General features: G+C 42.1%; 1 protein-coding gene across 4 annotated transcripts in view; it reads left to right on the top strand.

Moving 5' to 3' along the window:
* The window catches only part of mmp24 (matrix metallopeptidase 24), a gene marked incomplete at both ends in the record, with an annotated part of 367,122 nt that overhangs the window by 351,715 nt on the left and 2,927 nt on the right, over window positions 1-12,480 (top strand). For all 4 annotated transcript variants that reach the window (XM_080548319.1, XM_080548320.1, XM_080548321.1 and 1 more), the window contains 5 exons: window positions 1,610-1,726; window positions 3,658-3,962; window positions 6,181-6,342; window positions 6,654-6,871; window positions 9,110-9,248. In XM_080548319.1, the coding sequence (XP_080404445.1) occupies window positions 1,610-1,726; window positions 3,658-3,962; window positions 6,181-6,342; window positions 6,654-6,871; window positions 9,110-9,248 (941 nt within the window). The remainder of the gene's footprint in view (window positions 1-1,609; window positions 1,727-3,657; window positions 3,963-6,180; window positions 6,343-6,653; window positions 6,872-9,109; window positions 9,249-12,480) is intronic.

Below are 12,480 nucleotides of genomic sequence, written 5' to 3' on the forward strand. Positions count from 1 at the left end.
CTTCTAGCGTTGTAGCTGCCAATGGTTTTGGCATAGATACTATGCCTATACATACTATTTCTTATGACGACTGATGGATAGATGATTCAGTTACTTAGACAAATGTATTTGTTGTAAGTCGCTTTGGATAAAGGCTTGTGCTAAATACCAAAAATTTAAAAAAGTTGAAGATGGTTTGATTGGTGGGTTGGATGGATGTCTGTAGGGTTGGTTGGTTGGATGAATGAATTGATAGAGGACAGCTAGTTACTGTAAGTAGATAGACAGATGAGAGAAGGTTCGATGAGAGGTACGACAGGTGAAAGAAGGTTAAATAGATAGATAGACAGATTTGCAATCAAACAATACTATGAGGTGAACGTAGAGATTCCCATCTTTTATTTGATGGTATTATTTGTGTACGTATTGGTTTCACCATTCAGAAATTACATCATTTATTTAAGCACTCTTGTTTAGTATTTGGTGGACAATCCTTTGCATGCAATAACTGCCTGAAGTGTGTGACCCATTGACCCCACCAGACACTGGGTATCTTCTCTGGTGATGCTCTGACAGGCCTGTACTGCAGCCGTCGTCAGTTGTTGTTTGTTTTGAGGTCTGTTTGCCTAAGATCTTGTCAAGCGGAAATGAAATGCATGTTCAATTGGATTTACTTGGCCAGTCAAGTGCGTGAATGCGAGTGTGTGTGTCTGTGTGTGTGTGTGTGTGTGTGTGTGTGTGTGTGTGTGAGTGTGTGTGCATGCTTCAGTACACGCTAGGTGGTTATACTGTGTCTCTAGTCACTTTCCCAATCAAGCAGGGAGAGTGAGAGGAGAGAGATACGGTACTCCAGGGGTATTCAATTAAAATTCAACCAGTTAGAGAAAATGTCATCAAGCGAAGGTCTGGAACATCATAATGTCTAGCTTGTGTTATGATTCAGTGCCATATATAATATATACATATATATATATATATATTAAAGTACAATTCAATCATATTTCAACAACAATTGAATGGGGAAGTGTGTCCAAACTTTTGACTGGTACTGTATACTGTTCCACTACTGGTGTACAGACTACATATGTAAGGTATGTGAAATATTAAACAAATATGAAAATTAGGTGAACTGTCCATTTAATGAATATTAAATAGCCATTATGCATGGAGCCCAGACAGTGATGCACTCAATCCAAAGTTGACCCCTACTCACTACCCACAACACACTGGTGGAGATCTGAGAGGGTTACACAGACGGAAGCCATATGGTAGTCAGCTCCATGTTGGCCTCTGATTGGCCAGGTGGAATGTTTACAATCTTGATTACACCTATTCAATCTTCTTAGATCTCCACAAATGCATTGTGGGTAGTGAGTAGGGGTCGATTTCAGACTAACTGAATTGTGGTCGATTTGGGCTACGCTTTGATATTCATAGAAGATGTATCTTATTGTGGTTACATTAGCAATGGTGCATTCTGCGTAATGGTGCATTCTAGGTAATGGTGCATTCTAGGTAATAGTGCATCTAGGTAATGGTGCATTTTGGATAATGTTGCATTCTGGGTAATGGTGCATTCTAGGTAATGGTGCCTTCTGGGTAATGGTGCATTCTGGGTCATTCTCTACAGGTGGATGAGGAAGCCTAGGTGTGGCGTTCCTGACCACCCCCACATCAGCCGCCGGAGACGGAATAAACGCTACGCATTGACAGGACAGAAGTGGCGGGACAAAAAAATCTCCTACAGGTACAGCTCTCTGAGACACCTCAACACTAGCCACTGTATCTGAACCTGACACACAGTTACTGTATCTCGTTGGCTGCTTTTACACATCACACTCACACACACACACACACACACACACACACACACACACACACACACACACACACACACACACACACACACACACACACACACACACACACATTATTGTACTTCTCTGGCTGCCTTTGCACATGTGTTTATTCATCTCTCATCTCATGTTGGTGCACATCAACCTTGTGGCCTACTACTCTCCCCCTGCTATATTCTGAGTGCTTACGCAACTAAACAACGCATGCTGAAATCCTTCTGAAGACAGGAATATGAGAGAGTGAAGCTATCTGTTGTAGAGTGGAGCAGGAGAGAGGGGGAAAAGACGTTGCGTGAAGCAGCACCTTTAAATATTTAAACAATTCTGGCTGCTTTATATTTAGCCTGTCTGGACTGGTGAATCTGATTGGATCTTTTGGGGGCTTCTCACCTCGCATCAGAGCACTGGGAGAAGGTACCAGGGCCATTCCTTGCCATTCCTCCAATCAGCCAGATCGAAGAAGGAGGTGGGACTTACTGCCATTCCTCCAATCAGAGCCAGGGAGACAAAGTGCCTCTCTTCCAGCATCTCCATTGTTTCTCTGCCCTCCTTATTTCAGTCTTTGGTCCAATCCCAATATAGCCCTTACCCCGACCTCTTAGAGGAGGAGGGAGGCTAGTTTTCATTTGTTACTGTAGATTAGACTGGTCTATTTTTTAGCTGACGATCTCTTGGTTTGATATGTGATCTGGGGCCAACCACTTCCACTGGATGAAATTACAAAATGTACCCATAATATTTCTCATGCTAGTATTGCCAGATAACAGTTTCAAAGCACCTGTTAAAAAGAACCAGAATACAGGAAATCTGTTAAAACTACTCTGTTAAAAGATTTCTGGGGGAGAGTTTGTTCGTTTGTTCATCCTATTATGAATGCAGACTCTAAATGGAATCTGTCATATTACCCAATGTTGCCTAGTGTAAGTGGCTACTGTCTTGGCTTGTATTAGCTTGTATCTATGCTGTATTACAAAGGCTAACCATCTGCCTGTAGTTGCCATAGGTCATTTGGCTTAGTTGGCATTTGTCATATTTCACACCATTTATGCAGATTAAGAAACAAAGCAGACAATCATGTGCACGGGAAAACACTTGTTCAGGCTACATTCTTAAGTGTTCTAGACTATGGGGATATTATATACTGTACATGCATCCCAGCTCCTCAACACTTTGCTGCCTAGACCCTGTATACCATAGGTCTTTACGTTTCATATCCAACTCATTATCCCGTACACATCACTGTGTACTTTATGATCTGGTTGCCTGGCCTTTATCAAGCCTAAGGAGACATAATCACTGGTACAACTTTATTTACAAAGCCATACTAGGCAAACTCCCCTCATATCTATGTAATCTCATGTCACTCACCAACAGCTGTTATGATTTTCGTTCCACTAGATGGTTGCTCTTCTGGGGACCCAGGTCTCGCTTGGAACTTACTTTTTCTTCCTTCACAATGGAAGATGCACGGACAGATTGCACGGACAGTGATTGCTTAGTTCTCTAATAAGGGTACTTTGTTTTGAGTCACTCTACTTCGTCCTGTAGCAAATGGGCATCATCTCTTTAACTTCTCTGTCTCTTGTAGCCAAACAATTTCCTTCGTTATTTTTTCTGAGTGGGGCAGTCCTACTCATATTTTTCATTTTTATTGGCAGATACAGTATAGATTTAGACAGGAAGGATGGGTGAGAGAGAGAGAGGAGGGATGACATGCAGGATATGTCCCCGGCCGGATTCGAACCGGGGACCCTGCGGTTACATGGTCGACGCTTAACCCGCTACGCCACCTAAGCGCCCCTCCTCCCTCTGTCTCTTGCAGCATACACAACTTCACTCCTAAGGTGGGAGAGAAAGACACACAGCGGGCCATCAGGCAGGCGTTCGACGTGTGGCAGTCGGTGACGCCGCTCCATTTCCAGGAGGTGGCGTATTCTGACATCAAGAACGAAGGCAAGGAGGCTGACATCATGATCTTCTTCGCCTCTGGTTTCCATGGGGACAGCTCGCCCTTCGATGGCGAGGGAGGTTTCCTGGCGCACGCCTACTTCCCAGGCCCGGGGATCGGAGGGGACACACACTTCGACTCGGACGAGCCCTGGACACTAGGCAACGCCAACCATGACGGTGAGTTACCATAGTTCCCAGAATGATGTACTGGGCTTAGAGGGGCCATGTGTTTTAGTTGTCAGTACAGTGTTGTGTACTGTATATGACCCGAGCAGTGCTTTCAAAGCATGTGTTGTTTTGATCTTCTCTATATGAATATCAGTGCTGTCCTCATGTTTGAATGAGTTTTTTCATTCATTCAAACCTTTATTTAAGTAACCGTAAGTAACTGAGGTTGCCCTCATTTACAGTAGCAACGAGTGAATAAAAGAGAACCAACAATATAAGTCATAAACAGAATAGTAATTAAACCAAAATATAAAACAAACAAAAAACATTACAACAAGAAATGTACAACATAATTTAAAAACAGTTACAAGAAGTGACACAGAGGGGAAAAACCAAGTTCTTAAAATCATTGAGTGATGGGAGAGTGACCAGTTTCAGAGAATTCTGAATAGAGTTCCAAGTATTAGCAGCATCATAAGAGTAGGCTGTCCTACCCAGTTCTAAGGTCTTCACGTGGTTCTTCTGCTCAGAAGCTGCTGCAGAGAAATCATTATCAAGGAAAGCTCTGTCATTGCTGGTTATTGATAACCCAGTGATCAATGAACAATAGTTGAATACTGATGAGCCCTCAATCAGCAAACACACATGTGACACAGTGCTGAGTGAGCATCCTGCAAAAGCTGTGTGTGTGTGTGTGTGTGTGTGAGAGAGAGAGAGGGGGAGGGAGAGAGAGTGAGCGAGAGAGAGAGAGAGAGGGGGAGGGAGAGAGAGAGTGAGCGAGAGAGAGAGAGAGAGAGAGAGAAAGCGGGAGAGAGAGCATTGTACTGAGAGTATGGCAGACAAGATGGACAGACAGGGGAAACCAGACATAGCTTGTCCAAGGGGAGTTCCTCCAACATAAAGACATGGCAGACGGTACTATAACTGTACTGTCCAGTACATTTTGCTTGTTGCTCCAATGTTGCATGGACATAGAGCAAGAGAATGGGAGGAGAGGAGTACAAATCGAGAATGGGAGGAGAGGAGTTACAAATTGTAACAGAATGAGGAGAATTAAACTTGCATTGACCAGAGACTCATATTCCACTTTAGACTGGCCAATGGCAAAAATGTCAACAGGACTAACCAATGAAATAAAAACAGAGATTCTTGTCATTGGACCAAAACCACAAAAAGACAAATTGTCGAATACCATGGGAAGCTTTCAAACTGCAAACATGAAGCTAAGAATCTAGGTTTGATTATAGATTCTGACTTAAGCGTTGAGCCTCACATCAAATCTATCACTAGAAATGCTTTTTATCATCTACGGAATATTGAATATAAGTTAGGCATTTTCTCCGGCAAGCTGATGCAGAAGTGTTAAAGCTATTGGCCAGCTATAATTAGTCCAAAATGCAGCAGCAAGAGTTTTAACCAAAACAAGCGGAAGAGCTCATATAACTCCTATTTTAGAGACTCTACACTGCCTTCCTGTTAAGGTTCAGAATAGATTTCAAGATCCTTCTGGTTGTTTATAAAGCTCTCACTGGCACAGCACCAGAATATCTGAAAGACCTTTTGCTAGCATATCAGCCCAATAGAGCTCTCAGGTCTTCTGACACTGGCTTTCTTTGTGTACCACATGTACAAAAGAAGAGATTTGGTGAGCCTGCATTCTCATTTTATGCACCCAAATTGTGGAATGCACTGCCAGTTTACATTAGGGATGCTACCTCACCTACCTCACTGCCTGGCATATGTGTAACTAATGGTTTGTACCTTGCAGTGTAGCCTCTGTACTTCCGCTGGTGAAGTCTCCTTTTTTTGTTTGCGATTTCTAAGCTCATCAGTGATTTCTTTCCTTTTAATGATGTTCCAAACTGATTCACATGATGTTCCAAACTGATTTTGGTAGGTTTAAGGTTTAGTTTAGATACTTTTTCTTTTGATATTTCAGCCTCATAATGGCTCCAAGGGCAAATGCAAAGGCTGTAATAGATACTAGACAACAAGAGCTCTTTGATGACTGCGCAAATGATGATGAACTAGATACACTTGTCAAGCCAATTGTCCCATCACTTTTGGGTACCCTGAAATAAGTACACAAATTACATCAAATAAAACTTTAACCTTAAAGTTAATTTGATTTCAAATACAAACGGTTGGAGTGTAGTGCCAAAAGAAGAAACAATGCTTCACTGTGCCATTACTTACTTATTGTGCCGTTGTTTGGTGAATTTTTTAGGAAATGACCTGTTCCTGGTGGCTGTTCACGAGCTTGGTCACGCCCTTGGATTGGAGCACTCGAACGACCCTAGCGCCATCATGGCTCCCTTCTACCAGTACATGGAGACGCACAACTTCAAACTGCCCCTGGATGACCTGCAGGGAATCCAAAAGATTTATGGTTAGTTGTCTGTTAGAAGATACAGTATGGTATGTTTGTTATCCATTATAAGATACAGTCTGGTTAGATATATGGTATACCGTCTGTAAGATTTAGAGTGGACCTAGGTAAGATGAGATAAGTAGTAGAACAAAGTTCAGTGAGTGAATACTTAGCCTATATTGAATGGCGCATGAGTCAAATAAACTGTTGAGTTGTTAAATATAACACAGTTAAAGGGGCAATCTGGGATTGGTCCATCCATTGCTTTATTGTTGTTTGAATCCTAGATTGGCCCTATTGTATGTCCTCCTGAACGTGCGTGTTTGCAGGTGTCCCTACAGCCATGATGGAACCCACACGGCCGCTGCCCACCCTGCCCGCACGCCGACCCCACTCCACCTCGGAGAGGAAACACGACCGCCAGTCCCGCCCACCACGCCCACCGTCAGGTGACAGGCCCTCATCACCGGGCCACGGCAAACCCAACATCTGTGACGGCAACTTCAACACAGTGGCGTTCTTCAGACGAGAGATGTTCGTGTTTAAGGTGCGAGTGAAGGCTACGATAAAACATGTCATGATAATGAATGACAGACTGGTTATTGAACTACAATTTTCCTCTGAGGATCTGAATGTCTCAGTTTGTTGCACGTTGTTTGTGAAAGTAGTTCGGTACCAGTGGCAGCTGGTGCAGTTCAAGATTAGGGAGGATGATTTTTTTTATTTTTATGAACAGGGCCGTATTTCTATTAGAACATTATTGGATGAAGAACTATACTTCTAGGGGAGGAGTGGGATCATTTGAGTAGTATTTCTCCAGTGGCTAGATACATTGTCACGCTTTTGTTTGTTAATTGAAAAATATTTGAGCTTGCTGTAACCACAAGTTGCTATGAGTGGGGGTCTAAAATGTTGTGAGGGGGGTGTTTTGGCTATTTGTGGCCCTATTTCGTCACCCCTGCGCCCCCCCCCCCCTATCCAGGGATGTAGGAAGTACTTTCTACTACTTTCTAAGATATTGCATATCACCTGTTAAACATGGTGATTTTTCATGGAAAAATAACATAGTAGTTAGTGCGAATGAAAAGCATGAAATGATGGGGTCTCAGGTAAATGACACCATCTGGACCTGATAAGCAGCTCTGGTCATGAGAGCATTGCATACATGTGTCAGTATATCCATCCCAACTCATCCAAACCTGGTCTACAATCTAGCAGGCGTCTATGTCAACGTGACGTTTTGTTCAGATTCCGACAATGACAGAATATGCCCCTTCCCCCCTATATGTGCCCAGAGAAAAGGTCTATCCCCTGTTAAACAAGCAATTCTGCTGACCTTTGACTTTTTTTTTTGTGGTTAGTGCAAAGCATTCAACGATTGCATTGTAGGTCAGCACAGGTGTTCTTAATCAGATAGATTGGGAGGTCGCATTGATACTGGAAATGCAGTCTGAACTGTGGGTTGTTGAGAGATTTACCACTGTTGCTAGCCAATCAGAATCCAGTATCCAAACATGCTGTTGTAGAACAGGCTATTTAGTTGTTATTTAAAGCCTCATGATAATGATAAGATTCCAGTTTTTATATTTCACTATCCAGAAGGATTGCCTTTTAAAATAAAGGTTTTATCGCCCTAGGACATAGGTATTCTTCTGACTGGTCGATCTTGAATTGAAGTCATAGATGATTTTTCTTGGCCACCAGGTGTGATTTCAAAGTGAATAAAGTCTGGAATGCCTATTTGGTGAGATACGCGCACACCGCTTCAAAATGGGAATACAAGATCTTGGAAAGTGTAGAGCCAGAAGTGTGTAAAAGCCACTCCACAAGGAAACCACAATAGTCCCCATATGGGTCATACAGGGAAACAGGGCATTCATTTTATTTATTTATTTATTTACCAGGGACAGTGCACATTAATCAACAAATCAGTTTCCACATCAATGTAAATGCGCCAGAGTTAGCTCATGAGCTAATTTCCATCTGTAGTCCCTGAGCAGGTTATTACAAAATGAATGGTGTAGCGTTCATACACGTTAAGGTTTTACAGTCAAAAAGATACAAGAAAAGGTCCTAATGAAAGCTACCCCCAAGACAACTAAACTACAGCCACAAACCCATTCTCCCTAGCTATAAACCTGTTATAGTATCCGAAAATCACTTAATTAAAACAGTTACATCCCTCAATGAGTGGTAAGTCTGCTTGAGACAATTAATGAGGTTTACGGTTAATAAGTCTAAGGTGGCTCTATCATGATGATGATGATACAGCGTAGTCTGTTTAGAATAGGCATATTACCTAATATTTTGGAAATCATATTCGAAAAACTACATTTGGCAATTATTATAATTGAATGACAAATGATCACTAAATATAATATCAAATGACAGGTTGATAGAGTATTACGTACATGCATATTTACTTCATAAATTATTCTATTGTAGTCTCCATGTTTAAGGAGCTCTGTGAAGCGTTAGTGGATGTTTCGGTGTATGGAGTGTGGAGATCTGCGTGTGGGTAGCAGTCAGTGGGGAGAGCTGCACAGCCGTGTCCTAGATTTGCTGGAGCCAAATGATAATGAGCTGGGATTGATGTGCTTTCTCATCTCTCTGCTCCTCTTATCTCCTCTCCTTCTTGCCTGAATGGTCTCTTCCTTTCCTTCTCTTCTTCTTCTTTCTCTCCTCTTATCCTCTCCTCATCTTCTCTCTTCTATCCTCTTCTCATCTTTATTTCCTTCTGCACCTCTTTTGTAATTGTTTCTCTTCTTCTCTTCTCTGGTTTTAGGACCGTTGGTTCTGGCGCCTGAGGAATAACAAGGTGCAGGAGGGTTACCCGATGCAGATTGAACAGTTCTGGAAGGGCCTGCCTCCCCGCATCGACGCCGCTTATGAGAGATCAGATGGCAAATTTGTTTTCTTTAAGGGTATTTGAAACTCCTTCTTTGTCAAAGTGAAGTACTGTACTCTTTCCCCATGGTTCAGAGCCTTCAGCAGGGAGAACTTTACTAGCAAGTCAGAGTTCGCTTTAGGTGAACATCTTCAAGAGAAAAATCCTCATTGTTTCCCCCATCATTCGAAACCCCTTGAACGTTGTGTCAATTTCCACAGCCTCTGACATAGAGGAAGCACTCCACTAATAAAGAATTGCATTGTTTGGGAGTGTCTGGGAGTGCTACTCAAGCCAAATAGAGTTGAGTAATCAAACGTCAACCCATGTGTGAAACTCCCATCTCCTGTCTGGATGAAAGGTGGTTTCACTTCCCCGGCCTGTCGAATCATGGCTGAATCAATTGAATAGTTTGTCTCCTGACTGGGGATGAGACTGAGACTCTCTGAGTCTGAGTGTCCAGCAGCAATACGAAGCAGGAACAGATATTAATAGCTCAGAGCTCCCTGAACACTGCTGTCTAGTGAGTGAGAATGCCTTGTAGTTACATACATCCTCCTAAAATGAGCCTATAAAAACTCCATTGGCTTCATCATCATCATCATCATCATCATCATCATCATCATCATCATCATCGCTGCTGTTTGCTGTAGCTAAGATACTACTAAGCTGTTTATTTATTAAAACAATTCACATTACACATTATCAGCGTAAACAACAATTTGGAAAATAAAAAAGATATTGATGCATTATTCATAAAATGTTGCATAGACGGTGTATATTGTAGTACGACTGTAGAATTACTGCAACCTTTTCCGTTAATTAATGCTTTCTTAAATACATAGTAGTTTGTTTGTTTTTTAAATAGAAAGAGAAAATTTGCTAGCATAAATGTAGTCATTTTCTAACAACAAGAGAGGATTCATGTCTTTGTATACAGTTTGTAACATTTACATTTACATTATTTTTATTTTCTATTGCCCAAATCAGACCCACCCACCCTCCCACTACCCCATGTAAGTCAAGGCCACAAAAATGAAGTAAAAGTAAAGAAATAAGTCAATAAAAAGTACCATAAAGTGTCTTGTGAAGATCATATAAAGTGACAGAACAAATAAACGTATGCGGTAAATGCGATCAACTACAACAAACAGCCAATTGATAAATGAACAAGTCATAGTTATAATTAAAGTAGGTGAGACGGAAAAGGGCATATACTGTAGTAGAATAGGAGGGAAGAAACAGTGAGGGTTTGCTCCACTTCAAAATCAGAAAAATCAGCACCACTGGCGGACTCAGGGGGGGGGGCAGGGGGGGCGACGGCCCCTCCTGGTGCCCCCACGGTTGAAAAACGTCTTTCTTAAGTGCCCTTTTGAGTGGCAAAAATGCCCTTTTGAGTGGCGAAAATTAGAGGATGTGCCCTATTGGTGCCCCTCCAATGGTCTAAACTTGACTGTGAAAATAAAAAACACAGTTGAAAATACGTTGCACTAAAGTGCCCTTCTGAGTGGCGAAATTAGAGGATGTGCCCTATTGGCTGCCCTTTCAATGGTCTAAACTTGACCATGTGCACTGATGGGGTCCCATGTTGTCCAGTAGGTGCCCTTTTTTTCTTTTCGCCCCTGCCCTTCAAACAGCCTGAGTCCGCCACTGATCAGCACCTTCATCATTGATAAACACTAGTAGGAGACTCCAGGTCATGTGGAAGGATTTCTGAGATCCTTTCAGTGAGAATCTTAACTTCTCCAATTGTATGCATTGTGAGATTTCCTGTATCCACCTGTGTTGGGGGGAGGCATGCTTCCATGAGTGGTGAAGGCAATGACACACTGTATTGTAGTGGGCATATAGTGAGATGGGGGTAATAAAGCCGAATAAAGCAGTCTGGGGGATAGGGTCTGTATTTGTGTTGAAGGCCTGTTCAATGGTTTTTAATTAGGGTTGTCAATGTTAGCGCGCTTAACACCGCTTTAACAGCGCTTAACGGTCGCAATAAACCTTAACGTGTAAAAAGAAATAAGTAATGCAAATGAATCATATTACCAAGATATATATTAGAACTACAGCCATTAGGCAGAAGTCGGGATGTGATTCCATTACAGAACCTCCACTAGTAAACACAAATTAGGATGGCTGAGTGGTCTATGGTGCGGCGCCAGGCAAGGTGCAATAGTCTGTTAAGGGTGGGGAGGAGGGGGAAGAAGGGGGAAGAAGAAAAGGGAGGAAAAAGGGAGAAAAAGAGGGAGAAGAAAAGGAAGAGAGAGAAATTGAGGCTTCTTTTCTATTTTCTCCATGTTTAATAGTCTCAACGTATTCCAAACAATTAAAGAACAATAAAAAAAACTATTAAAAAACCAATCTATATCCAAGTCACCAAGTGACCAAAAAGAATCCCTTTATGGAAACATTCAAGTGATACAGCAAAGAAAGTGGGTGGAAATGTGTTGATTTGATTTTACTACAAAACATTAAGTTTAGTGCAAATCGAGCAATGCATGCAATGCAGTTTCTGCACCATCTCTCTTGTGTGAAGAATAGTGGTAGCTGCCTCAAGTTATGGGTATATTTGTCACGGAGAGGGCTTTTTTGTGTTCCTCTAGGAGGCTAGCTATGGTCGTCATGGTGAGTTCACTGCTAGCTTCCCCAGGGCGATAGGATTAGACGGTTTGTCCTTTTCTGCTTTGTTTAGTTGGCCTCACTGTCATTTTTCTGTGTGAAGTTGTTCAAAGTGACAACATCATCCACTTGGTGGCGAGTTGAAGCGAAATAACGGGGTTTGGAAAGTTTAAACAAATAAAAGTTACGGGAGCGAGACTCAACGCGTGTCTACTCCATCATACCCAAACAGAAGTCCTAAGTACTAAGCTATTTGTGATCATCATCATCTTCAATGCTGTTCGCTGTAGCTAAGCTAATACTGAGCTATTTATGAGACATCAGTAAAAACAAGCTTTGTAATAACGTGAATCTCCTCACAGCCGTGGTTATGTCACCCTAGTTATACCACATTGTTACTAGAGTAATGACAGTGTTATTACACAGGTATCAATAACTATGTTGTGTGTTGCCAATGTGTGTATAGTGTTTTTCTCGTCCCGCCAGGTGATAGATACTGGGTGTGTTTCTGTCCCTATCAGGTGATAGATACAGGCTGTGTTTCTGTCCCATCAGGTGATAGATACTGGCTGTGTTTCTGTCCCATCAGGTGATAGATACTGGCTGTGTTTCTGTCCCATCAGGTGATAGATACTGGCTGTGTTTCTGTCCCA

This window comes from Nansenia antarctica (genome assembly GCF_963989245.1).
Source record: "Nansenia antarctica genome assembly, chromosome: 18".
NCBI classification, from domain to species: Eukaryota; Metazoa; Chordata; class Actinopteri; order Argentiniformes; family Microstomatidae; genus Nansenia; species Nansenia antarctica.